This window comes from Cydia splendana, chromosome 26 (assembly GCF_910591565.1).
Source record: "Cydia splendana chromosome 26, ilCydSple1.2, whole genome shotgun sequence".
NCBI lineage: Eukaryota > Metazoa > Arthropoda > Insecta > Lepidoptera > Tortricidae > Cydia > Cydia splendana.
In genome coordinates this window covers 6,116,329-6,143,500 of record NC_085985.1, presented here as the reverse complement: position 1 = coordinate 6,143,500, position 27,172 = coordinate 6,116,329, and the positions used below count along the sequence as shown (strand labels likewise).

General features: G+C 38.7%; 3 protein-coding genes across 3 annotated transcripts in view; 2 read left to right on the top strand and 1 right to left on the bottom strand.

The window, feature by feature from the left end:
* Window positions 1-273: 273 nt before the first annotated feature.
* On the top strand, window positions 274-5,471 carry LOC134803265 (gastrula zinc finger protein XlCGF57.1-like). The gene is made up of 5 exons (XM_063776011.1): window positions 274-466; window positions 2,045-2,180; window positions 2,672-2,725; window positions 3,460-3,516; window positions 3,845-5,471. Exons 1-5 carry the CDS (start codon window positions 338-340, stop codon window positions 5,431-5,433), a joined length of 1,965 nt encoding a protein of 654 aa, XP_063632081.1. The 5' UTR covers window positions 274-337; the 3' UTR covers window positions 5,434-5,471.
* Window positions 5,472-9,529: 4,058 nt separating this feature from the next.
* Window positions 9,530-27,172, bottom strand: part of LOC134803062 (gastrula zinc finger protein XlCGF57.1-like) — a 62,887-nt gene continuing 45,244 nt past the window's right edge. Inside the window, exon 8 of the mRNA XM_063775768.1 lies at window positions 9,530-10,820. Coding sequence (XP_063631838.1) covers window positions 9,550-10,820 — 1,271 coding nt within the window. The 3' untranslated portion in view covers window positions 9,530-9,549. The remainder of the gene's footprint in view (window positions 10,821-27,172) is intronic.
* On the top strand, window positions 13,519-14,783 carry LOC134803379 (uncharacterized). The gene has a single exon (XM_063776192.1). It carries the CDS (start codon window positions 13,860-13,862, stop codon window positions 14,625-14,627), a length of 768 nt encoding a protein of 255 aa, XP_063632262.1. The 5' UTR covers window positions 13,519-13,859; the 3' UTR covers window positions 14,628-14,783.

The window sequence follows — 27,172 nt, the reverse complement described above, 5'->3', positions numbered from 1 at the left end:
GCGCGGTTATTTTATGCGATAAACGCGATGTATTAGCCGACCGCACCAAATGTGTAGTTCGGTACGCCCGTCTGTTATGGCTTTTATTTACCACAATAAAAAATCTTGGCACATTTTTGGTACTTGGCTGCATTGATAAAAAGTACAGCACTACAACAATGCCATTTTAGAAAAAAAATAAGCTGTCAAACTGACTGCTTGGGATGGGAGACGGGCGAAAGGATATTTTCCGATCGATATGTGGCCGCTATATTTAATAGACACAGAATTGCATAAATCTTAAAGTGTACATTACTCAAAATATTTGTGTTAGTAATCCATTTGCTAGTGTTACATAATGGAGGAATTACACACGTGCAGTTGTTGCTTGGTGCGGCCGCCGGAGAAGGGCCTCAGGACGTTGTATAAACATCTCGGCAAAACAGAGATATATTATGAAATGCTGAAAGACTGTTTTGATATAAATGTAAGTACGCAAATTCAATGATTATGTACTTTTCCTGTTGTTGCTCGAATGTAGGGCTTGCAATATCGGACGGTTTCCAATTCCGGAACTGATTTTCGATATTCGGTCCCAATTTCGGAATTCCGGAACTGGTTCGGGAATTAGGGATAATCATATTTTTTTAGTAAAAAACAACAAAAAATTTGAAATTCTGATACTTTACGTTTATTAAAGACAGTATTGTTATAGTGGAATTTAATTTGAAGTATTAGTAACCGAAACATATCAATCAATTGAGTAGTGCCATCCTGCACCTCTTATTTTAGCACCTTATTATATTCCTATGGTCACTTTTATTCACTTCAATGATACAGCGTATTTATTTAGGGCTGCTGGCAAAGTGGCAAACTATTTGATGCCTAATTTTATATAATGTCTAAATATAACGGCTTCGTAGCCTACCTAGGGGCTCTCTGTTTACGAAGATCAAGATCCCAATGGGGTTCCGATCTCGGTAAGGGCATTTATTGTGTTAAAGTACCTATAACGATTATTTGTTCCTGAGTTAAGGTTGTTTTTTATGTATGAAAGTACCTATTCAGCTATACCTATTACATACTTAAATTACTTAACCTTTACATACACAAGCGTTACACTTTCCAAGTTGGGCTTTTCCTTACTAGTTCCTAATTCAGAATTTAATGTGCTGCTACACTACAAAAGCCGAAATCTTACATTGAGGAAACTTCTTTCTGAATTGAGAATAAAATATCCTAAAATGTTTATAAATTTTAATTCAAAGGTATTGTGTAGGTAGGATTCTGGGCTAGGAAATGTATGGCTTTGCTTTAGCATGTATCAAAAATAAATAATTCGATGGTTAAGTTAATTAGAATAATGAGGCATGTTTAAAACGCAGCATGCTGCTAGACTTCAGACTTTTGTCAGCAACGGCTAATAACACGTATAGTGTAGTTTTTTGGCAATTTTCAATAGTAAAATCAAAAAAAAGTACTTAAATCCAATTCCGGAATTTTCGATATTCAATGGTTTCAATTCCGGAATTGTAATATCGGAAAATTTGTCCGAGATACCGGAATTTCGAAATTCCGGAATTCCGGAATGCAAGCCCTACTCAAATGCTCTTACTGTTATAGATTTTTTTAGTCTACAGTACAATCTCACTAATCCGTCACTAATGGTGATATAAGAGAGCCGAATTACTGGAAGTTAGAGCGAAACTTCTTATTATTTTGATGGTTTTTTCCTATGTCATAGAAATACATACTAAAAAACTAAAGTCCTAGAAAATTCTACTTAAAATAGGTTTAGGTAAAGTTTCGTTTGATTTCTTTATTCATATGTATTTTTGAGTCCATAATTGTGTTATTATTATTCCATAAATAATTACTAAGTAATGAATAGGGAATGCAAATCGGTTATTTTCGGTTATTTTTTGTATGGAAATTATCGGTTATTAACCGAAATCGGTTAATAACTGATAATTTCCATACATAATGAATTTAAGTGATTAGTTTTTTTTTACATCTTAGATTATGGTATGGCAAGTCATTAATTTTATTATGCTGTAACTTGCAGCTCGGGATAGGAAATGAGGAGTGTGGGATCTGCGAGGTGTGCGTGGCGCGGCTGCGGGACGCGAACGACTTCAAGCTGCAAGTACAGCACAGCCAGGCCCAGCTGCACGCGCGGCTCAAGGGTGTGCTTACTGCTAGTAAGATACAACACATATCATACACATACTTAATACAATGCATTCTAGTATTTTTAGGGTTCAATAACCAAAATAGCAAAACACCCTTATAGTTTCATTACGTCTGTCTGTCCATATCTCACACACATTCATTTATCACAAACTGTTGGATATAATTTAGTGAAATTTGGATTATAGGTGTATTTTGTTTCATATATTTTAGCGAAAATTATTAATTTGTTCTAATAAGGTTGGTAATGGAAAAAAAAAATTCAGGCCAATTTTTGCGCTTTTGAATTGAAACTTTCTTTTATTATCGCGTGGTTCGCGCGTGGGCACTGAGCGGGAGACGCGCCGTGATGCGAACACGTGCAGCGGATTTTACCTACAATTTAACCCGCGCACGTGCGCCCGCCCCGTGCCACGCCAGCTAGGATGGCCTAAGAGTTCAATTATACAACATGTAAAAGTAAGCGGGACTTGAAGCTTAAACCATCCTTTTTTTGTCCCAGGTGACAAGTTGAAAATAAAATTTGAGAAAGCTTCTGCAGATGAAACGATCTTAAGTGAGTATATTAGTCATACAATAAATTGATCTATACATTTTGCACAATTTTTATATTTTTTAGTGTTGTTGATTTAAATTACAAGCTTTTATGTAGTTTCACCTGTCCCACTGTCTGTCTGTAATCAAATCTTGCAATTTAAATTTGACTCGCTTCCCTATTTCCGTTTGAGCTGAACAGTTTTAACGGGTTAACCCCGGGTTAGTGAGATGGTGCAAGTGGCGCTTAAAGGGCAAGTTAAAAAAAATGGCAGTCAAGTTAAAAAGTCAACAATGCTATTAGAAAATAAAATTTAATTTGTTTCGTTTTTAAATCGAAGAAAACGAAAGCAACTCTGTTCCATTTAATAACGATTTAAATTTAATTGAAGGTATGTAATTTGTATTAATATTAAGTCCATGGCAGTGGGGAGACACTCCTGACTTCGGTCGAACTCGGCTCCGTTCGGCTCAGCACTGCTCCGAGCAATTATTAGGGTTGGCACCACTTGACTTCCTTTTGCGTGTACGACCACAGATAAGATAATCACATGAATTTTGACAACCCTAAATAGCCGAAAGGGAATGTGCCATATATTAGAAAGTGATAGCATGATTCGACCCTGAACCGCTGTCAAACTTCGGGTTTGTAGGAAGTGTCCTTTCTGTACAGTAGAACTATTATTTCTTCTGTGTCCATGGGTCGTTAGAGGTTGTTGCCGGAGTGGTAAATGTAGTGCCTTGTTGTTGTTGCAGACGACATCAAGCTGGAGAAGTCAGAGGTGGAGATGGCTGACGGCGAGGTCGTGTCAGGTGTGTACAGATATTAGTAAGACAGAGATACAGAGAAATAAAAAAAAGTAACAACTGCGTTAAAAATGACAGTCTGCACACTAATTATTTTATTTAAAAATATTGTATAACATATCGTCTGCTTTTCTATCAGTTTATCTTCTTTAACAAATATTGACTGATTTGCCATCGGATCGGAAATCGGTTAACATGATCACGTAAAGCCCCGTCTCCATATCGCGCAGCAAACCATCGAACATTGGCTCGCGCGGCAGCAGCGCGATATGACGAGGCATAAGACTTTTTAATTTGGAAACCTGTGAAATTATAATTATTTTTGTCATTTCAGTGGCCATTTACGGCGGACCACCAGCGCCTTCAGCGCAACCCGTTCCTGTCGCGTCCAACCGCATTTCTTTTGCGTCAGATCCGACCCTCACCAACCTCGACGACTCTAAGCCGGCTCCGTCTTCAAACCGCACTAAAGTGCAGGAGTGTGACATATGCCACAAAACATTCAAAAACCCAAATGCGAAAACTAAACTCATAATCCACCGCCGCACCCACACTGGAGAGAAACCGTACTCGTGCAATGTATGCAACAAAAGATTCGCACAAAAGAGCCACTTAAATAGTCATTACGCATACCATATTGGGAAGTTTAAATTCTCTTGCGAACAATGCGACACGAGATTCACGCAAAAAAACCAATGGGTTGTACATATGCGGATACACACTGGTGAAAGACCGTACTCGTGTGAAATATGTAACAAAACATTCAAACAAAAAGGACACTTAACCGTTCATAAAAAAAATCATTCGAAATATGACCCTAGTCGTGTAGAGCCCGGAGAAATAACAGTATGCAAAACAGAGTGTGCAGAAGGATCGAAAAATCAAGTACCCACCGGAAAGTTCCCATGTGATATATGCAAAAAACAATTTACAGAAGAAAACTATTTAAACACTCATTTAAAAAATCACCCTGGTGATTATCCATTCACCTGTGAAACTTGCGATAGGAAATTCAAGACGCAGTCAGCATTAGATATTCATAAGTACGATCACACGGGAGGAAAACCTTTTAAATGTGAAGAATGCAGTAAACGATATACATCAAAAAGTGCTTTAAGACTTCATGCAAGAATTCACTCCGATGACTATAGATTCCCGTGCGACGTGTGTAATAAACGATTCCTACATAAAGACGCTATGAGCATACACATGCGTGTACACACTGGTGAAAAGCCTTATACCTGTGAGATATGCCAAAGGAAGTTCCCATATCGATGTGGCTTAAAAAATCATTTATTAGTACAACATAAACAAATAATGAACAAACAGTTCTGTTGCGATATTTGTGGGAAACGATTTGCACTACAAGGAACATTAAGTAAACATATGAATAAACACGCTGAAATGGAAAAGGCAGAAAAAGCTATTAAGGAAGGGAGGAAGGAAGATCTCAAAACTTTTATGTGTGAAATATGTAGCAAACGGTTTTCAACGAAAGGTATCTTAAGAAACCATAGAGAAATACATAATGAAGAAAAACCTTTTGAGTGCGAAGTGTGCCATAAGAAATTTCGGATGAAGAAGTATTTAGAAGATCACATGAAAGTGCACGAGAGCTTTAAACAACACGCTTGTGAAGTATGTGGCCAACAGTTCAGACATAAATCTGCCTTAACGGTTCATATCCGAAGAATGCATTTAGATATCAGGCCACATTGTTGTGATGTTTGTAAAAAGGCTTTTCCAGTACTTGCTGAATTAAAAGCGCATTATCGTGTACACACTGGTGAGAGACCATATGCTTGCGAGATATGCTATAAGAAATTTCAGCGCCATAATGGAGTTAAGAAACATCTTATAAGCGTTCATCATGAGAAACCTTCAAAGTTTGTTAAATTAAAAGAATATAATAACCCATACTGAATTGAAGTCGTATTCTTGTATTTAAATTGTAAAAATAAATGTATATTAAAATATTACCTTACACCTATTTTTTTAACTGCATTGTAATAATAAAATAATATGTTACTTTTCACTCTAAATATCTATATAGAACTGTTATAAGGTTTGGTACACTGCCTAAAAAGTTATTTTTTTTTAAATAAGAAAAATTTCGATAGCGATAACTTTTTCGACTGATCTGGTTGACAGCTATAATTTTACTGCCAATGACGGCTTTGAAAAGATCAGACATAAGAAAACAAGAAAGCGTGACTGTGGCACACCCTTCGCTCAATCCCAACAGACAATATGTTGAAATGAGGTAGTGGGTAGGCCCACCCATCAACAAACCTAACAGCAGAAATTCTTCGGACAAAAAGCACTCCATTCAAGATTAGAGGCCTCTATACTTGCCCTTAGAGATAAAGTTAGGTGTAGGTAGGTACATACTCGATTAACCAAAGACGTCAGAGGGATAAGATTCCATAAAAGCCAATGTAATTCGTGTTGAGACCGGTACCATGGTCAATTTGTCATTATCAACTAAAATGTTGAACAATTTCAGGATCTGGAAAAAACTCATGGAGAAGGGCTGCTACACCTTCCCCAAGACGTTGAAAGAGGAATTAGGGCTGTTATAAAGGTTATCTCGAAAGTACATAACGTCATTGAAAGTATCAGGGAGCAAGGCCTTCCAGTACCTTCATGCCACAAGAATGTATAAGCCAAACTCCAGGTAACCATATGTTAAGGTTATCGTGGCCCTGATATTCCCCAAGGGGAGCAGATTTTACGCTACTTACCGTGTGCGGTATCACGGTCTGGTCGTTGAGCTTCATATTTAAGAGGAAGAGCATCCCAAATTCATTTTACGCCAACTATACGGTTCCAGCGAGCTGCAAAACTACATACCCACTTCATGAATGGAATTCATGTATGCATTGTTGCTGCTAGGTGTACGCGTAATTAACTTAAAGATAGTGGCCCCTGGGGAAGTAACCACACTGCCAACTTTGGTTGGTACCCTAAAGACACCTACAGAACAATGTTTGAGTTTATCCTATTATTTATTTATATGTGCCTAGTGTCCCACTGCTGGGCAAAGGCCTCCCTCCTCCCTATTTCCACGTATCCCGGTCGTGACCCGTCTCCCACCAGTTCCTGTCAATGGCATCGAGGTCATCTCGCCAACACCGTCGAGGTTTGCCGCGACCCCGGGTTTGATGTGGGACCCAATTGGTTGTTGTTTTAGCCCACAAGTCATCCCGCATACGGCAAACGTGTCCCGCCCAGTCCCACTTCAGCTTGGCGGCTGTTTCAGCACATCAGCTATTTGCAGTTTATCCTAACCATAACTTAAATTCGGGTAATCTTAGTGACGCCCTTATTATTCCTTATTAACTCTTTGAAAAAGATTCGAGCCCAATGTAGCCCACACTGCTTCGTACTTACAATTGCAGGACCTATACAGCCAAATCTGAGCAGACGTCTACGCCCCTTACTGAAATCTCTCTCTCTCGCTCTCAACTTAAACCCTAGTCCGTAATTGCAGGGTAAATGGCCGCCGATATTTGGCTAATGATAGACATTGCCTGTATCTGGACGATAATACGAGTATATGGTCGAGGCTTGTGCAGCACAAACCTTCGTTAGTAAAGTTCCGCGCGGCGGGCTCTCTTCGGGATTTTCGTTTTTAGAACATAAAATTAGTAGCATCTTTAAGTACCGTGGCCGGCAATATCAGTTCAATATAATTTACTGTTGTACATACATACATTTAATACATTCATATTCGGCACGGTGGCCTGGGAAAATTTCCAGTGTGTCGCTACCTGCCTTCTTGTCTTCGGTGCATAGTGCTCAAAACCTGATTGGAGGTATTTTAACTCGCTCTCTCGGGACCATAGAGGCAGCACATTGCACCGAGGCCAAGAATGTTTGGTCACTAACCTGTAGCAACACTGACCCGCCTGCCAATCCTTGCTCGCAGAGGCAATGGGACGAGCCGCTCTGTCGTCTAGTACGGAATAATCTTGTTGATACGTCAACTAGTACGGCGGATCGAGCTCGTCTTCTTGCCACTGCGGACTGGGAGTCGGGTCTGTCGCTACAAGCCTTACCCACTCCATCCATAGGGACCCTATTGGACAACACCACCTGCAGACTGGCGACTTGTTGGACGCATACCTAGACACGCCAGCATCAACGATGTCATCCGAAGGGCCTTTGTCAGCGTCAAAGTCCCGGCCATACTCGAGCCCGTCGGTTTGGCTAGGGACGATGGCAAGACGGTATGACGTTGGTGCCTTGGAAGATGGGACGGCCTCTAGTCTGGGATGCCACATGCGTTGACACCCTCGCGCCGTCCCACCTTCCGGGCACCAGCAGAGATGCTGGTCATGCCGCGTCCATGGCAGAAGACCTCAAACGCCGCAAATATGCCACCCTTGGCAGTAGTTCCATTTTTCAGGCGTTTGGGGTCGAAACGCTGGGGCCGTGGGGGCCTAATAGATGCCACAAGGGGCCAGAGGGCTGGCCAGTATTTTGCTCAACGCATAAGCATTGCCATACAATATGGCAATGGGGCCAGCCTTCTGGGCACACTGCCCATCGGCAGTGACTTGGGGGACGTTTTTTATTTATAAGCTCTTTATTTTAAGTTTATTTAGTTTAGAGATAGTTTGTATTATTATTTTTAAGGTAATTTAATGTTTTATATTTATTTTATAGTGTTGTACTCGTATGTAAATAAATCCTTTAATAAATATGAGATATTATATTATTTACGAAAATTTTATAGAAAATATTTATTACTTATTTATAAATATGCGCACTTCCCTCACTCACCCTCTTATGAGGACCACCTCTATAAACATTAAGAACAAAATAAAACTCACTCACACAGCCGTCATAACACTGTCAGCACTGTAATGATTATTATTATCGTCTGTCTATCAATGTTAGTTTAGTATCTATTATCCTGTTATACCTCAATCCGATGACAATGCCACTTAAATATCCTAGGTTTACAAATCATAGTGGGAATTGTCTCAGGATGTAGGTTGCACCTACTAATGTATATATGTCCTCTTTTGTATTATATGTCTGCCTATGTCTGTTTTTTTCCCCAATAAAGAAAATAAATAAATAACAATATTCTAAGATGACACAGGTACTTCTAGGGAATTTGTAGAAAAATAATTTGGAAACCCGAAATACAATAAATGTGTTTATTGAATTTTATTATGCCATTACAATTAAAACATGAAACTTATATGAAGTGTTCAAAATAAGTACAGATTTTTAACTAAAATTATATTGACCTATTTAAGTAATAATAATGTCTTCAGACAACATAGTGGTCCACAACTGTCAATAAAAATACTTAGACCTCGCAATAGACTAACTGTCCATAAACATATAACCAGAGTCTAGTAAATAAAGAAGACTGACAGTCCCCGTGCAACGCCGCGAGAATCGTCAATGTTGTAGATCACATTAAAAATTAGTTTTACATTTTAGTTATTTGCATATGAAAACTGCCACCCTACTACTATTTATTATTTATAAACGTGAAATTTCACTTAACTTACCGCAGTTACAGTCACAAAAATAGATATGACACATTCAGTGCCTTTGGTAGAGAATGCCTCATGGCGTTAAGTTCGCCTTTTGTATGTTATGACATAAATTTTTCTTTTGTGCAATAAAGTATAAATAAACAAATAAATTAAATAATAATGTGCCTAAAATGCTTTAATTGTACTATTGTGCGTATGACAGCGGCCACGAACGTCGGATTTTACGTTAAGAAGTCATAAAAGCAGCAGTAGGTGACAGATTTTATTCTTATAACCTCCTAAGATCCTGCGTAAACATTTTTGTACGTATTCCACAATTAATTTTGATTTTTTATTGTGTAAAAAGCAATTGTTTTATTTTTGAATTAGGAACCTTATCCTAATTCAAAAATAAAACAATTGCTTTTTGGTTCAAGGATAAAGACTCAAATGGAAAAATAGCATAAAACGTGCGAGGAACGCGGTGTTGTATGAAAGTTCTTTGTCTTGAACATTCACTAGTCTCTGATTATACCCATTATTTAATTACCAAAGATTTGGAGAGTTTACTCTCTTTATGAACACGTATGAGATGTTTCCTGAGACCATCAGATCTAGCAAATTTCATTTGACAGATTTCACAAACATACGGTTTCTCTCCAGTATGCGTTCTATAATGGAATTTTAAGGCGGATAGTTCAGCGAATGCTTTTTTACATACATCACAAGGATATGGTCGCACGTCAGTGTGCAGTCGACGCACGTGAACATCTAAAGTCGTCTTTTGTCTAAATTGCTTATTGCACACTGTACAAGAGTGTAGCTTAAGTCCGCTATGTATAAGCATGTGGTCTCGCAAAATTGTTGTGCGACCGAATCGTTTGTGACATATTTCGCAGGAAAAGCGTTTCTCACCGGTGTGTATTTTAATATGACGTTTAAAACTCGACCGGTGTGTAAATTGTTGACCACAAACGTCACAGGTGTGTTGCTTCGTGTTTCCGTGCACCTTTACGTGCACTTCTAAATACTTCTTCACCCGAAATTTCTTATGACATGTTTCGCATTCGAACGGTGTTCCTTCAGTATGGATTTCTTTATGACTTTTTAAGATACCTACTAATGCAAATCGTTTGTGACATATTTCACACTCATATGGCTTTGGGTCAACCTGCTCTCCATCTTTTGCTTCCTTTTCCTTTTCATCGTGTAGTTCCTTATGTGTAACTAAATTCCCCTCTAGTGCAAACCGTTTCCCACAAACATCGCAACCGTACTTTTTGTCCAGATACTTTTTAGGATCAGAATCGAAATGACTTTTTCTATGAAAACTTAAGTGGCTTCTATGTCTATATTTTTTATTGCACATATCACACGCGTACGGTCTTTCACCAGTATGAATCCGCATATGTACGATCCATTTGTGTTTATGTAGAAATCGTGCGTTACATACTTCGCAAGAGAATTTGAACTTTCCCAGGTGGAGTGCGTAATGAGTACTTAAGTGGTATTTTTGCATAAATTTTCTGTCGCATACATTGCACGCATAAGGCTTCTCTCCAGTATGGGAGCGGCGATGGATGACAAGTTTAGACTTGGCATTTGGGTTGTCGAAGGTTTTTTGACATATGTCACATGTGTGTTCTTTAGGGTGGCTATAAGGGTGTACTATAAGGTGGCTGGAAGCCGGAGCCAACTCGGAACTGTCGAGGTTGGTGATGGTCGGAACGGGCGCAGGACTGGGGTTGGACGTAGTAACAACGGGTTCCGCTGAATGTGCTGGCAGTCCCTCTTGGATGGCCACTGAAACTGGGAATGAAAATGATATAATTTTAAAAAATAAAGCCCCGATTTAACTACCAAGAGTACCAAGTATCGTATACTCTACATATTTTGTTATCTTGATCTGTAATTTCTCTTTCAAACAAAAAACTTATCACTCGAGTCGTCAGGAAACATCACAGGACAGATCACATAATTTAAAAGTATACAATCTCATACATGTACGCCCCTTCTTAATGACGATAAATGATAAACGTGCCATTGGTCATTGGATTGGTGGACGACCGGTCTGGCCTAGTGGGTAGTGACCCTGCCTGTGAAGCCGATGGTCCTGGGTTTGAATCCCAGTAAGGGCATTTATTTGTGTGATGACACAGATATTTGTTCCTGAGTCATGGTTGTTTTCTATGTATTTAAGTATTTATATATTATATATATCGTTGTCTGAGTACCCTCAACACAAGCCTTCTTGAGCTTACTGGGGGACTTGGTCAATCTGTGTAAGAATGTCCTATAATATTTATTTATTTATTGGTGTGGTCGACCATAGTGAAGTATTAGTAGTAATAAATAAAAGCACCCGATTTATCTGCACAGTATACATCCAATACCTGAAACGATCTCGCCATCAGCCATCTCGACCGCGGACTTCTCCACCTTGATATCACCTGCAGCAAAATAATACTTGAATACACGTAAATATAGGTTATATTTCCAAAAAAATAGGTTTCTTTAAAAAGTGTACATTTCATAACAGTTTTTTATTGCACATCACAAGAAAATAAATCAAAACAGAAATGTCAGCAATTTATCTAGTGCTTCTTTCTAGTCAAAGGCCCTAGTCCAAATCCAAATGAACAAGACTGGCCATGAGATCACCTTCTCTTTAAGCAAATATGTTAAATATAATAAAAGAAGTCTAGAATGATGAAATATTTCACAACGATCATACTCACGTATAATTGTTTCATCTTCAGGAGCTTTTTCCAACTTGATTTTTAACTTGTCACCTGTACAAAAATATCTAGCATGAGAAACTCAGTCAGTAATTTCAAGTTCATCCTAGTATAGGCAAAGTAGCGGCCGGCCTCGTAGCTTTATGAAAGAACAAATGAATAAATAATTCGTTATTTACTTACAGTACATATGCTACTACACTTTACGTGCCTACGAGTATGTCGAAAATTTAAAGGGCCACATGTACTGTAAAACGTACATACACATGCGAAGAGGTAAGTAATTCGCAACTCTTGTCGATTTATAACAGTGCCGGGGCTATGAGTGTGGCGGGGATGCCACAAATTTCTAAAAATAAAATGATCCAACCGTTATCGCGAAAAGATAATACACGGACAGGCAATAATATTAACATGGATTCAACAAAAAAATGTTTCTACTGCAGGCAAAGTCTAGCATAGAACAGTCAGATGGAAATACATACTAACATTTCGAAGCAGTAGAATGATTAAAGCTTAAAATAAAAGTAAATAAAAAAACCGGACAAGTGCGAGTCGGACTCGCCCACCGAGGGTTCCGTACTTTTTAGTATTTGTTGTTATAGCGGCAACAGAAATACATCTGTGAAAATTTCAACTGTGACGGTGACGGTGACAGACGGTACCCTTTGGGTACGGAACCCTAAAAACACGCAATCTGTCATTTAGAGGTGTGAGAGAGGTCAGACAGCTTTGAATAGAGAAGAAAATGTGAGATCTCTAACTGCTTGTCAATTACGGTCTGTTAACATAGTCTTTTAAAGTTGGTAAGGCTTGGTATGGAACCCTGAAAAATAAGAGTGCGTGACTATGGCAGTGTGGCAGTATATGGTAGAAAAAACGTACTATAAATGGTGAAGTGTTAGTTAAGTCTAGAATGTGGAAATAAATACATATTAGGGGTTAGGGGACATCTTACACAAATCAACCTATCCCCAAACTAAGCAAAGTGATAGTGTGATAACTTACTAGCAGTGATTACTCCCGTGAGCCGCGACTGCAGCTCGGCCTGGCTGCACTGCACTTGCAGCTTGAAGTCGCTCGCATCCCGCAGCCGACCCACGCACACCTCACAAATCCCACACTCCTCATTTCTCATGCTTAGCTGAAAGTTGACATTAAAATTAGGTAACAACTTAATTTGATTGGTGACATATCACCACCAATTAGCTGATGGTGAGGATAAGCAAATAAGTTTTTTTTTATTAAACACTGGCTCCTATCAATGATTAATTAATTAATGAAATTTTTGCATGAAATGATGAATATCATTTGATATTTCCCAGTTGCTCTTCAGCGAAAGGAAATATAATAAAGAATTCTACATACATCTATGAAAACTTTTTAATGTTGTGTGTATATGCACAATTATTTTACCTTGGCCTTGTACTAGCTCTGATGCTGTGCAGTTTGCCATGTGAAAATCAAATATGATTTTTTACACATTTAAATCAAAGGACTTAGTAATGGAACCCAATACAAAATGAACCTGACTAACGGGTTCTTGTTTATTTTAATCATATAATATTTTTATTAAATAATGTTGTCAGTACAATGGCAGAGCCATGTTGCTTTCCCTGGTAATAGTAATTTCTACAACTGTTTATTCTTACCCGATATATTTAAAAACATTATATTGTTTTTTTTTCTATATAAAATTACTGTTGCTTGTATTTGGCATAATAGATAGAATATATACATACAAAATTAGCATTAGTTTTTAATATTATTTTATTTTTTCCGGTTCCGGTTGTCAAAACGTTAACAGCTCGGTTGTGTCACTCCGTTAAAACAAAGCAAAATAAATAGTTAGAAGAAGAAGTTTCCACTAAAATCAGTTCCAAGTGATAGACAAAGTGATAAAAAGTGTTCGAAATAATAGTTTTGGTGCGAAAAGCCGATTACAAAGACATATTTCGGGACAAAAACGGGCGGTTATTTGGAGGTTAAGATTTAAGCAGAGACAAGTGACAGTTAAGTTATCGTCCAACTGTCATCATAGTGTTGCCAGAGTACAGAGTCAATATCCTACCAAAACTGCGTTCCGTTCCATTCTACGCACATCAAAAATATGGAAGCGCAATTTGAACTCTATTTTGCAAAAATGCAAAAAGAAATGCATAACCAAACCGAATTAATCACAAATCGAATAACTGAGAAAATAGATGAAAAACTAAAACCTTTTATAGAAGAAAACAAAAAATTAAAAAAGAAGGTGGACTTACTCGAGAAGAAAATAGAATTTATTGAAAACGAAAAGAAGAGCAACAACGTAATAATACACGGGCTGAATGAAGGGGAGAAATCTATGATAGAACTTATCAATAAGGTGCAAGAACAATTCCTGACGGAACTCAACATATCCATTGAAGCTCCTGACATAAATAAAATCTACCGCATTGGAAAGAAAACAACTAGCGAGAAACCAAGACCTACTGTTCTGTCCTTTGTAAACGGATGGAAAAAGGCAGAAGTACTAAGAAACAAGAACAAGTCTAAAGTTTTACAACTCGCAGAAGACTACTCCAAATCGGTTTTAGAAAAAAGGAAGGCATTAATACCTCAATTAGTTGAAGAAAGGAACAAGGGAAAGGTGGCTTATATAAAATACGACAAGTTAATAATCAAGGAGAACCCAGATAAGAGAGAAAACAGAAAAAGAGACCTGTCTACTTCCCCTTCAAGCAACTCTCAATCGAAGAAACAACAGACTGCTACCCCGTCATCGTCACTACATAACAAAACGAATGCCTTTGATCTGATGAGAGCCAGATCTAACTCAAACTCCTATGAATATGCGAGGCAGCGGTCAGCAAACGGACTGGATGAAACGTCATAGCAACTAAAGCAACAAAAAACCAAAATATCAGGTCCCAACCCGGCTGGTCCCCGTGGGACGTCAGACCAACACCCTCCAACCAAGGAAACAGACTTAACAACACCCCAGGTACACATTCCAAATAGTAAACAACCATCACAGAAAAAAATAGACAACGAATCAGTCAACTTTAAAACCAATGAACTGAAAATCTGTACTTATAATGTAAGATCATTATCTTCGCCAGAACGGCTACTACAATTAACCTATGCCCTTAACAAAATTAAATTTGATATATTGGGTCTCAGTGAAGTACGGAAACTAGGTTGCCAAATCGAAGAACACCAAGAATACATACTTTGCTACAAAGGAGAAACGAAAGGGCTCCATGGAGTGGGTTTCCTTATCAAAAAGACCTTCTTAGAAAATATTGTTAGTTATAGTGGAATATCAGAACGAGTTGCGGTTCTAAAACTCAAATTTGGAGAAGTCCCTATAACAATAATACAGACCTATGCACCCACTGAATCAGCAAACGAAGATGAGGTTAATAAATTCTATAGTGACCTAAGAAAAGCTCATGAAAATCAAGACAAAATAGTAATAGTCATGGGAGACTTCAATGCGAAGATAGGCCAGCCCAAAAAACATGAAAACCTAGTAATGGGTAGATATGGATACGGAACAAGAAATAAAAGAGGCGAAAGACTCGTCCAATATGCTTGTGAACAAAAACTGTCCCTAATGAACACTTACTTCAAAAAGAAACCTAACTGCAAGTGGACGTGGATATCTCCTAATCAAAAAATTAAAAACGAAATAGATTTTATAATGTGCAACAAACCCAAAAATATAAAAAATGTAGAAGTACTAAACAAGTTCGCATTTCCATCCGACCACAGATTAGTGAGATGCACCTTCACAATGAATTGTCCTAATGGTAGAAGAGCCGGCCGCAAAATTTCTAACCGACTTGATACCACGATGAAATGCACAATGGTTTCCCAGAAAAGTTATGCTAAGTCCGAATTCGATAGTCTGCCACGGCGGAACTTGCCGAAAGTACGAAAAAGAAGGCCACTTCCGGTGCGAAAAAAGGGGCTGATTTAACCCATCTGATACCGAGATAGTAGTTATGGCAGCAGTTAGAAATTTACATGTAGACACAGAAAAGCGAAGTCTGCCACTATTTTTTTTGCCGGAAGTGCTTGGCAGACGCTCTCAAAGGTGACCATCGGGACCCCTAAATTAACCCATCTGATACCACCATGAAACCAATGCCAGTCGGTAGGTATGAACTCTCATGTCAGGAATATATAAGTCTGCCAAGGCTTTTCCTGCCGAAACACCATGGCAGACGAGATTATGTAAGCAAGGTCGCCATCGGTTACCCTACACTAACCCATCTGATACCACCATGAAACCAATTCCATTCGGTAGGTATGAACCCCCATTTTAGGAATATATAAGTCTGCCAAGGTTTTTCCTGCCGAAACACCTTGGCAGACGAGATTATAAGCAAGATGACCATCGGTTACCGTACACTAACCCATCTGATACCGCCATGAAACGAATTCCAGTCGGTAGGTATGAACCCTCATTTCATGAATATATAAGTCTGCCAAGGCTTTTCCTGCCGAAACACCTTGGCAGACGAGATTATGTTAGCAAGGTGTACATCAGTTACCCTACATTAACCCATCTGATACCTCCATGAAACCAATTCCAGTCGGTAGGTATGAACCCTCATTTCGGAAATTTTTAAGTCTGCCAAGGCCTTTCCTGCCGAAACTCCTTGACAGACGAGATTATGTAAGCAACATCCGCATCCGTGGGACCGGTATACGTGATTACTGTAGGCTTATTTATTACTTTATGCTTTTACATATTTGTATATTATTATGTTATTAATGAAATATATTTATAATTTATTAAACCTATACCTAATACATTGGGAATTCATTACCTGCTTACGGCAGTAGTAGGGAGTAGTGGGTGAGTTCTGGCTCACTTAGCCAGGCCAACAGTCCCTCCCCCTTTTTTTCCCTTGTTGAGGCCCTGCAACCTTACCTTGAACCCAACCTAATGTCATTGTAGCTCGAATCTAACCTAATCTTCTCATTTTTATTGCTTTTAGAAAATATTCTAATAACAATTATCTACTTTTGCAAAGTTAAATGTTGAATTCTTTATTTCGCAAAATGGAATTTTAATGTGACTATAATGTATGTGCAATCTACTTAGAAACTGGGTTTAGAAATATAAAAACACACATTTTATATAGGATAATAAGTTTATTCAAGTAATATTCTGAACATATGAGATATAGTAACATCATTACTTATTCTGTGTACAGTGGAGAAAACATGCAAGTTGACATTTTTCGTTTTAAAATAAAGATAAACTAAACAGTATTTGCTACAAACCGATGTAAAAAAAACTTTGCAGTTGTTGATTACAATACCATATCTTAAGGCCCCAGTACACAATGGGCCATCGCCGGCCATTCCAAGGGACGCATTTATGCGTTAGAGGGAGCAAATGATATTGCTATCTCATTCTACCGCATGGCTGCGTCCCTTGGAGTGGCCGGCAATGGCCCATTGTGTACTGGGGCCTTTACAATTTCTCTCCATGAACATTTTATGATACCCAACCAACCTTCCGGTTTTCGCCCGAATGAATTAAAATATTCACCAACACCATTGACATCAATATAAATGGCTATCCGATGTCAGCCAGGTTTAAAATCCGGATCTAAATTGATAATAAGCAATTTAAACAGGTGAACAGGTAGCTGAACAAACATTGGCATTTTGTTGGCTGCAAATACATTCGATTCCACGCCTATATTCATTTTACTCATATAGTGTTACACAGAACTCATTTGCTGTCAAGAATTACCGACAATTGTCGTGTTTCTTGTGACAATTGTCATTAGCTTCGCAAAATAAGTACTTAGTATTTGGCGATATAATGGAGTTTTTATTTTATTAACATGTTGGTGGCAAACAAGCACACCGCCCGTCTGATGGTAAGCGGTTACCGTAGCCTATGGAGGCCTGTAACGTCAGTACCAACTGTGATGTCGACAAGTGTCGCACCTGCCACCGTAGTGAAATAGAGGCCAGGCCCCAATTTCACATCGGTGACAGGTGCGACGAATTGTAAAATCACTATCGCTGACGTCACAGGCATCCATGGGCTACGATTACCACTTACCATCGGGCGGGCCGTATTCCTGTTTGCCACCATCATTGTATTATTAAAAAAAAACTTTATTATATCGGAAAAAACAGATATTTCTCCTGTGAAGTTTCTGACAATTGTCAAAGATCTAGAAGAATTGTAGGTAATTCTTGACAGGTAATGAGTTATATGTCGGAATTTCGTGACAATTGCAGTGTTTCTGTGACAATTGTCATAAACTTAGCAAGAGAAATATCTGTTTTTTTTTCCGATATCATAAAGTTTTTTTTTAATAATACAATGATGGTGGCAAACAGGAATACGGCCCGCCCGATGGTAAGCGGTAACCGTAGTTCATGGATGCCTGTGACGTCAGCAACAGTGATTTTACAATTCGTCGCACCTGTCACGTTGGTGAAACAGGGGCCAGGAGTTAAGTCAAAAGCTAGTAAACAGTAATCTCCTCCATAGTCCTCTCTAACTTTCAGGCAGTTTTATTAACTTCTTATGGTATCAATGTGGAGTATAAATAGTCTACTATACATATATCCCAAAAACTTTAACGTTTACGTTTTTAAATACAGGGTGACCTTAGCCATTGGACAAACCCTGAAATCCCACATAGGGTTACTTCTCAGAAATGCTCTAACGGTAATTTCTTTTTAATTAGAACAAAAGATATAACATTAAATTATCAAACAAAAGTTAATTCCAATAATCGACAACAAAAAGAAACATACTGTATTAATCATTGGCAGTGCTTTTGACAATTTGTTTGAAAATGTGCGGCAATGATGACATTTGTCAAAAGTCAGAATCTTATTAATGTCATAAATAAAAAAGATAATCAAAAAGTTTTAATTAATTTAATTTAATTTAATAATTTAATAATTAATCTTATTTAAAGCTGCAACACGACTGATTAATTGACATGATTGTTCTCCCAGAAGGAGGTTCGTGGGGTGTTAGACTTTGGTACGGTCGTATAGAGGGCGGTCTCGTGACTTCAGAAAATTCCGACTTTTGGCCTACCGCTTCCGGTCAGAAAAATGTTCGACGGCCCGGCCAAACGGTGGGAGGTAGGTGGGGGGTGCTCGACCAAATGTCATAGAGGGTCCCTGGCAGTTTTTGACGCCGCCATTTTTTTTCAAAATGGCTGACTTTTTTTTTTAATTTTTTCAAGTTTGTCCTAGCGCGCTGAAATTTTGGTCACGGAATCTCGGGGTCCTCTAGATTCGTATGGGAAAAAAAATTTCGAAAAAATCCAAGATGGCGGAAAAAATGGCCCCTTTTATTTTGTATGGCAACTTTTAAACGGTGCGAGATAGGTGGGGGGTGCTCGACCAAATGTCATAGAGGGCCCCGAGACAAAATAAACTGCATTTAAAAAATTTCAAACGGGCCGACTTTTTTTTTTTTTTTCAAGTTGGTCCGAGCGCGCTGAGATTGGCATGGCGAGAGATAGAAGCCTCTAGATTCCTATGAAAAAAAAATTTTTGGAAAAAATTCAAGATGGCGGAAATAATGGTCATTTTAATTTTGTATGGCAACTTTTAAACGGTGCGAGGTAGGTGGGGGGTGCTCGACCAAATGTCATAGAGGGCCCCGAAACACAGAAAACTGCATTTAAAAAATGGCCGACTTTTTTTTAATTTTTCAAGTTGGTCCGAGTGCGCTGAGATTTGGCATGCGGCGAGCTAGGGGGCCCAGCATTACCATATAAAAAAAATTTTTGGAAAAATCCAAAATGGCGGGCGACAAGGGCAAAATTCAAATTTCCAAGTAGGTTAAGCGAGCCCGAAGGGCGAGCTTCAGGCCGGGAGGCCGAAAGCCGACCCCGCGTAGGGCCGTCAGGCCCGGAGCTTCACCCCGAATATCCAAGCGTGCCCCGCCCCCAGTAATTTTGGGCGAGGCCGAAGGCCGAGCTGCGGGAATGACGAACAAAGCAAAATCCTATACAAAAAGTGTGTTAAGCGAGCCCGAAGGGCGAGCTTCAGGCCGGGAGGCCGAAGGCCGACCCCGGCGGAGGGCCGAAGGCCCGGAGCCTCCACCCCGACTCCCAAAACGCGAGGCCGAAGGCCGAGCTGCGTGAATGCAGTTCCCCCAAGCGTTCTACAAAGTCAACTGTCTTGATAAGCGAAGCCGGCGGGCCGAAGGCCCGACGGCGAAGCGTCGAGGCTCGCGAAGGCCGAAGGCCGAGCTCCGCGTAGGGCCGAAGGCCCGAAGCGTCACACGAGAGGGGGAAGTTGGCCTACGGCCTTCGGCCTTCGGCCCGCCGTTTCGCTTGTCTAAGACACTTTTCCTATTGGGTCGTGTTTAAGCTCCAACTTCCCGCTTAAGCCCCGAAGCAAAACCAACCCTCCCAACTGTTTTAATAAGCGAAGCGGCGGGCCGAAGGCCCGACGCTGAGCTTCGAAACCCAGCGAAGGACGAAGGCCCGGAGCGTCCCTTACGAGTTCCCAAGCACGCGAGGCCAGGCCGAGCTGCGGGAATGTAGTGCTTTCACGCGGATCTTTTCGTCCTAGCAAAAGTACAACTTTATTTCTTTTTCCCTTTGGAAAACAAACTACTACTACTACTACAACAAAAACAACAGCACCAACAACAAACTACAAGAAGACCGCGGGGCCCTCGGGCCCCGCGCACAGGGCAAAATCTAGTCATACTATTTATTACCTCAGGAGCTACTAACACATACAGGTTGCTCCAAAGTAAAAAAATCGTAATTTGTTATGATACTTTGTATACTGGTTCTAAATACCATTGACGTGTAAAATTGTATTGATTTTATGAATAAATTATTGAATATTGAATATAAATACCCTAATGCATGGACACCCTGTATATCAACTTGAAAGAAAATGTTCAATATTTCTTTATAGTGCGACTCCTTAGCTCGATTTAGTATGGAGGTAGAGTCTGGCTAATAAAAGATGAACCTGCAAAAATGCGGTCCTGGTCTGACCCATCCTAAATCCTGTCCCATCCGGCAGAAAGCACGAAACTTGGCATGCAAACTTCAAACTTCAACATTTATTCAGCAAATAGGCCGCAAGGGCACTATTACACGCCGCTAAAGAAATTTTCACTTCAAAAAGTTTTGAGATGTAATGTGAAACCAAGTCGGTTATTTTAATCAGTGCCAGGGGGTGTTAAAACAGTATCAATAAGATATCTTTAATTTGTAATTTTTAGCGAGTTTTAGCGGTGGGCAAAGTAATCCGGTGATTTGGCATCCATTCCAACATTGCCCACCACCAAAAACGGATTAGGGTTGTCACTTTCATCTAATTTACCCAACTTCGCATGTAAAATAAGGTTATGTTTGTACACTAAAGTAAGTTTATAAATATATACTGTATTTAATTTGTCTTATTATCCTTTACTTAGATGTTTTATCCCGTTAACTAATGAAAACACAGCAAAAATCATATTTTTGGCCATTAAACTATTGTAACAGATTTTCTCAAAAGTGACAACCCTAGCCTTTGTAAAATGCTTAGGCGAGCCTTATATGGAAATGAGCAAAAACGGGTAGGCAACATTGCCCAGCAAATTTATTTAAAAGTTTTTACACTTATCGCTAAGTTATTAACAGGGAATGGTAGGATTGCCCAAAACCAGTGATCCTTAGACATCATCATCATACGAGCTGTATTTGAATACCAAATTGACGTGGGCAATGTTGGCGAAAACTCCGGATATCTTTGCCCACCCTCTAAAACGCAAAAAAATGGGTAAAAACACGATAAAAATATTTTTTCTTCAAATAAACTGATGCGTTTGATCACAATGGACGTGCTGAGCAAAAAAAGTAATTACGATTTGTTTTTTTTTTTGAGAAATTCGTGTTTTATTTTAAATGCGGGCAAAGTTGGTGATAATGACCGGTACCTACTCTTCGAAGGCCGCAAAAATATATGACATGCTCTTATGGTTCTACAAATAAGATCGTGTCAGATATTTTTGCGGCCTTCGTTGTGTGTTGTGTAACATAAATTGCAGGTGACTGTATATTAGGAATAATTATTTTATTTAGTTTCAACGAAAGTTTCAAGTTTAGTACGAAAATACTTCAGATATACAATATGCACAAAATGTAGACCTAATCGAAATAAAACATTGCTTTTTATAGTATTTTTTTTTTAAAAACATTCGATACATAGGTATACATAACAATAACCAGGCCACAGCGGTATTGGCCTGTAAGCTTTATCTCGGTCTCCAAAGCCGCAAAAACTCGCTAGTACTTCGTGTTGGTCTAGCCGTTATTTTTTCTTGAAGATTTTCAGAGAACAGCACGTACACGCATTATACATATAGACGGAACGAACGGCATAATCATAATCATTTATTCGTCGCAATCCATGGTATTACAGATCTAGGTACAAGACTTTCAGGTATTACTTATACGAATTACATAACGCTTCCTGTTAATAGGCAATATTTTAAGATAAAAGTTCTATAATATATTACAAGATTACAATTGTCATCAAAATTAATTGACGTACAGAAGTCAAATACGTTTTTAAAATGACGCAAAATGAAAATTAATCCCAATCAGTAAAGGATGAGTCTTTAAACTTTTTTCATTTTAAGCGAGTTTTGATTTGAAGGAACATAATACTTAAATTCGACTGTAATCGTATTGTTTTAAGATAGTTTACTGAGGTTTTCAACCATTATGACCCGTAAATAACAGCAAATCAAATTTAAAGGAGACGCGAGCTGATATTTATGTACCCTATTTTTTGAAATACAATTTATCTACTGGTATACTTTCTCGTGTGCGTATATGATGTAATGTCAAATCAAGCTGTCATTTTTATTTGAAGAATTATACGTGTGCTCCGGTGCAGCCCCAGCGGGCATCTGACTTGAAGAAGAATTTTGAGTGATGTCGTCAATGTATGGAAATTGTTCGAAGGTTTACATTTGAGATTCAATTTCTGTGTTGTCTTTGTGAGTAAAAATATAAATCTTGAATTGTCTAGCTTTCAAAATCACACAATAATTCAATTACTGTCAAAGACAAAATTGTTTTGCTTCTTTCTCAAACGGAACTCCATATTTTGATATTTTGATACTTTTAGTGTCGATTTGTAGAGAATAACAGCAAATTAAAAATATAATGGCATGAAGAGTCGGTACACGGTTTCTTCGTGAACAAATTTACGTGTAATAATAATAATAATAATATAATATATATTATAGTGGTTTTCCGGGTCAAGGTCCGGGTCCGAGTCCGGGTCCGAGTCTGAGTCCGAGTCCGGGTCCGAATCCGTGTCCGAGTCCGTGTCCGGGTCCAAGTCCGAGTCCGGTTCCGAGTCCGGTTCCGAGTCCAGGTCCGAGTCCGAGTCCGGGTCCTAGTCCGAGTCCGTGTCCGAGTCCGAGTCCGGGTCCGAGTTCGATTCCAAGTCCGGGTCCGAGTCCGGGTCCGAACCGGATCCGGGTATGAGTCCGGTTCTGGGTCCGAGTCCGGGTCGCAGTCCAAGTCAAAATCGAAATTAGAAATCACCAAACGTGTACTATGCGTCGTTGAAGAGTTTTGTTCTGGTCATCATCAGCAGTTCCACTTCATCAAATGCGACAGTTTTTAATGTAAATGCTTGATTTTATGATGAAAATACAAAAAAAATCTATACTTATGCCTTTAATATTTGAGGAGTTCCCTCGATTCCTTATGGATCCCATCATTAGAACTCGAGCTTGACAAAAATGTGGCTTTAAAACTTGACTTGTTTAACAAACATAACGAAGAGGAAAAATCGCCAAACGTGAACTATGCGTGGTTGAAGAGTTCTGTTCTGGTCATCATCAGCAGGTCCACTTCATCAAATGCGCCAGTTTTTAATGAAAATCCTTGATTTTCTGATGAAAATACAAAAATGTCTATACGCATGCCTTTAAGATTTGAGGAGTTCCCTCGATTCCTCATGGATCCCATCATCAGAACTCGAGCTTGACAAAAATGTGGCTTAAAAACTTGACTTGCTTAACAAACATAACGAAGACGACAAATCGCCAAACGTGAACTATGCGTCGTTGAAGAGTTCCGTTCTCATCATCATCAGCAGTTACACTTCATCAAATGTCACTTTTTTGAATGTGTATGCTTAATTTGATGATAAAAACCCAAAAATCACTATATGTATGCGTTTAAAATTTGAGGAGTTCCCTCGATTCCTCATGGATCCCATCATCAGAACTGGGTTTTGACAAAAACGGAACCAATCTGTATGCATATACATACAATCAAAAAACTAATTTTCAAAATCGGTCCAGGAATGACGGAGATATAGAGTAACAAACATAAAAAAAATAAAAAAAACATACAACCGAATTGATAACCTCCTTCTTTGAGATTTGGAAGTCGGTTAACAAACTAATATTAGCCCAAAATCTAAAATAAATGAAGTACCGATCACATAAAAAGTAAAAAATTAAAATAAGTAAATAAAAACAGGAAGGTATCATAAAATGTTAATGAAGAGAAATTGTAAGAGATGGTATTATGCCAACCAACAACTGCAAAGTTTTTTAACATCGGTTTGTGGCAAATACTGTTTAGTTTATCTTTATTTTAAAACGAAAAATGTCAACTTGCATGTTTTCTCCACTGTACACAGAATAAGTAATGATGTTACTATATCTCATATGTTCAGAATATTACTTGAATAAACTTATTATCCTATATAAAATGTGTGTTTTTATATTTCTAAACCCAGTTTCTAAGTAGATTGCACATACATTATAGTCACATTAAAATTCCATTTTGCGAAATAAAGAATTCAACATTTAACTTTGCAAAAGTAGATAATTGTTATTAGAATATTTTCTAAAAGCAATAAAAATGAGAAGATTAGGTTAGATTCGAGCTACAATGACATTAGGTTGGGTTCAAGGTAAGGTTGCAGGGCCTCAACAAGGGAAAAAAGGGGGAGGGACTGTTGGCCTGGCTAAGTGAGCCAGAACTCACCCACTACTCCTTACTACTGCCGTAAGCAGGTAATGAATTCCCAATGTATTAGGTATAGGTTTAATAAATTATAAATATATTTCATTAATAACATAATAATATACAAATATGTAAAAGCATAAAGTAATAAATAAGCCTACAGTAATCACGTATACCGGTCCCACGGATGCGGATGTTGCTTACATAATCTCGTCTGTCAAGGAGTTTCGGCAGGAAAGGCCTTGGCAGACTTATATATTCATGAAATGAGGGCTCATACCTACCGATTGGAATTGGTTTCATGGCGGTATCAGATGGGTTAGTGTACGGTAACCGATGGTCATCTTGCTTATAATCTCGTCTGCCAAGGTGTTTCGGCAGGAAAAACCTTGGCAGACTTATATATTCCTAAAATGGGGGTTCATACCTACCGAATGGAATTGGTTTCATGGTGGTATCAGATGGGTTAGTGTAGGGTAACCGATGGCGACCTTGCTTACATAATCTCGTCTGCCATGGTGTTTCGGCAGGAAAAGCCTTGGCAGACTTATATATTCCTGACATGAGAGTTCATACCTACCGACTGGCATTGGTTTCATGGTGGTATCAGATGGGTTAATTTAGGGGTCCCGATGGTCACCTTTGAGAGCGTCTGCCAAGCACTTCCGGCAAAAAAAATAGTGGCAGACTTCGCTTTTCTGTGTCTACATGTAAATTTCTAACTGCTGCCATAACTACTATCTCGGTATCAGATGGGTTAAATCAGCCCCTTTTTTCGCACCGGAAGTGGCCTTCTTTTTCGTACTTTCGGCAAGTTCCGCCGTGGCAGACTATCGAATTCGGACTTAGCATAACTTTTCTGGGAAACCATTGTGCATTTCATCGTGGTATCAAGTCGGTTAAAAATTTTGCGGCCGGCTCTTCTACTATAAATTAAATAGAAAAAGCTTTTCTTCTGTACCCAAAGCACCTGAAACAGACAAACAAAAATCTACATACATAGAAAAATTAAGAGAAATTTTAACTAAAGATTTAGACCTTACAAAATGTGACAATAACAGCCAAACTTTCTATAATAAATTGGAATATGCTATGGTAAGCAGTCTTAAGATTGCAAAATCAACTCAGGAAAGCAAAAAGACAAGAGAAATTTTACAGGAATCAACTATAGACTTAATAGACAGAAGAAATGAACTAATAGCAACCAAAACCAAAACAAGAGAAACAAAACAGGAACTAAAACACCTATTCAAAATAACTAACAAGGCAATTAAACAGGACTATAACAATCATAGAAAAATTGTCATAGAGAAAAACTTAAATAAATTCAGAAGCTGTAAAAGAGCGTATAAAGAATTAAGTACACACAAAAACTGGATTGATAAACTAAAAAATGGCCAAAATGAAACCAAGACGAGAAAAGAGATCATAGATCATGCCACATCCTTTTACGAAGAGCTTTACAAAAAACCAGATAATAATGACGAGAATGAATCCACAGAAGACCTCAACCTGGATCCAATTGAGTCAATTACGGAGAAGGAAATCCTCAGACATATAAAGAACTTAAAACCTGAGAAATGTCCGGGTCCGGACAACATAAGTAATGAAGCCATCAAAATTGGAGCCCCTACTCTCATTCCTTACCTAACAAAACTGTTTAACATGGTCCTTGAAACTGGAATAGCCCCTAAACAGTGGTGCTCCTCGGAAATCATACTTCTTTACAAAAAAGGCGACCCGGCAGACATCGGGAACTACAGGCCAATAAGCTTACTGTCCAGCGTCTACAAACTGTTTACTTCTGTAATACTAAGCCGATTAACACCAACTATCGACAACAACCAACCAATCGAACAAGCAGGTTTCCGCTCCGGTTTTTCCACTATAGACCACATCCACTCACTAGAACAGATACTTGAAAAATGTAAAGAGTTCAACCACCCGCTATATATTGGTTTTGTGGACTACACAAAGGCATTTGATAGTATAACTCACAACTCAATTTGGAAAGCACTTCTATCAAACAAAATACACAAGATCTATATAAACATTATCAAGAACATCTACTCACAAAGTACAAGCAGAGTAAAACTAGAAAGCAAAGGGAATGAGATAATCATTGGACGGGGCGTCAGACAAGGCGATCCTCTGTCACCAAAACTATTTATAGCTGTACTGCAAGGAGTATTTGAGAAAATCAACTGGACTAACAAGGGAATCAAAATTCAAGACTGTCACCTTAGTCACCTCAGATTTGCGGATGACATTGTTATCTTCGCCGAATCAGCTACTGAGTTAGAACAAATGCTACAGACCTTGGATACTCAAAGCAAATTAGTAGGACTACAAATGAACGCCAAAAAAACCAAAGTAATGACAAATTATAGTGAAAGAAAGCAGATACACGTATCAGGAA

Coding starts and splice junctions, on each gene's coding strand:
- LOC134803379 (XM_063776192.1), top strand. CDS start 13,860: ATGGAAGCGCAATTTGAACTCTATTTTGCAAAAATGCAAAAAGAAATG.
- LOC134803265 (XM_063776011.1), top strand. CDS start 338: ATGGAGGAATTACACACGTGCAGTTGTTGCTTGGTGCGGCCGCCGGAG. Junction 467..2,044: donor AAGACTGTTTTGATATAAAT/GTAAGTACGCAA, acceptor TGTAACTTGCAG/CTCGGGATAGGAAATGAGGA. Junction 2,181..2,671: donor CAAGGGTGTGCTTACTGCTA/GTAAGATACAAC, acceptor TTTTTGTCCCAG/GTGACAAGTTGAAAATAAAA.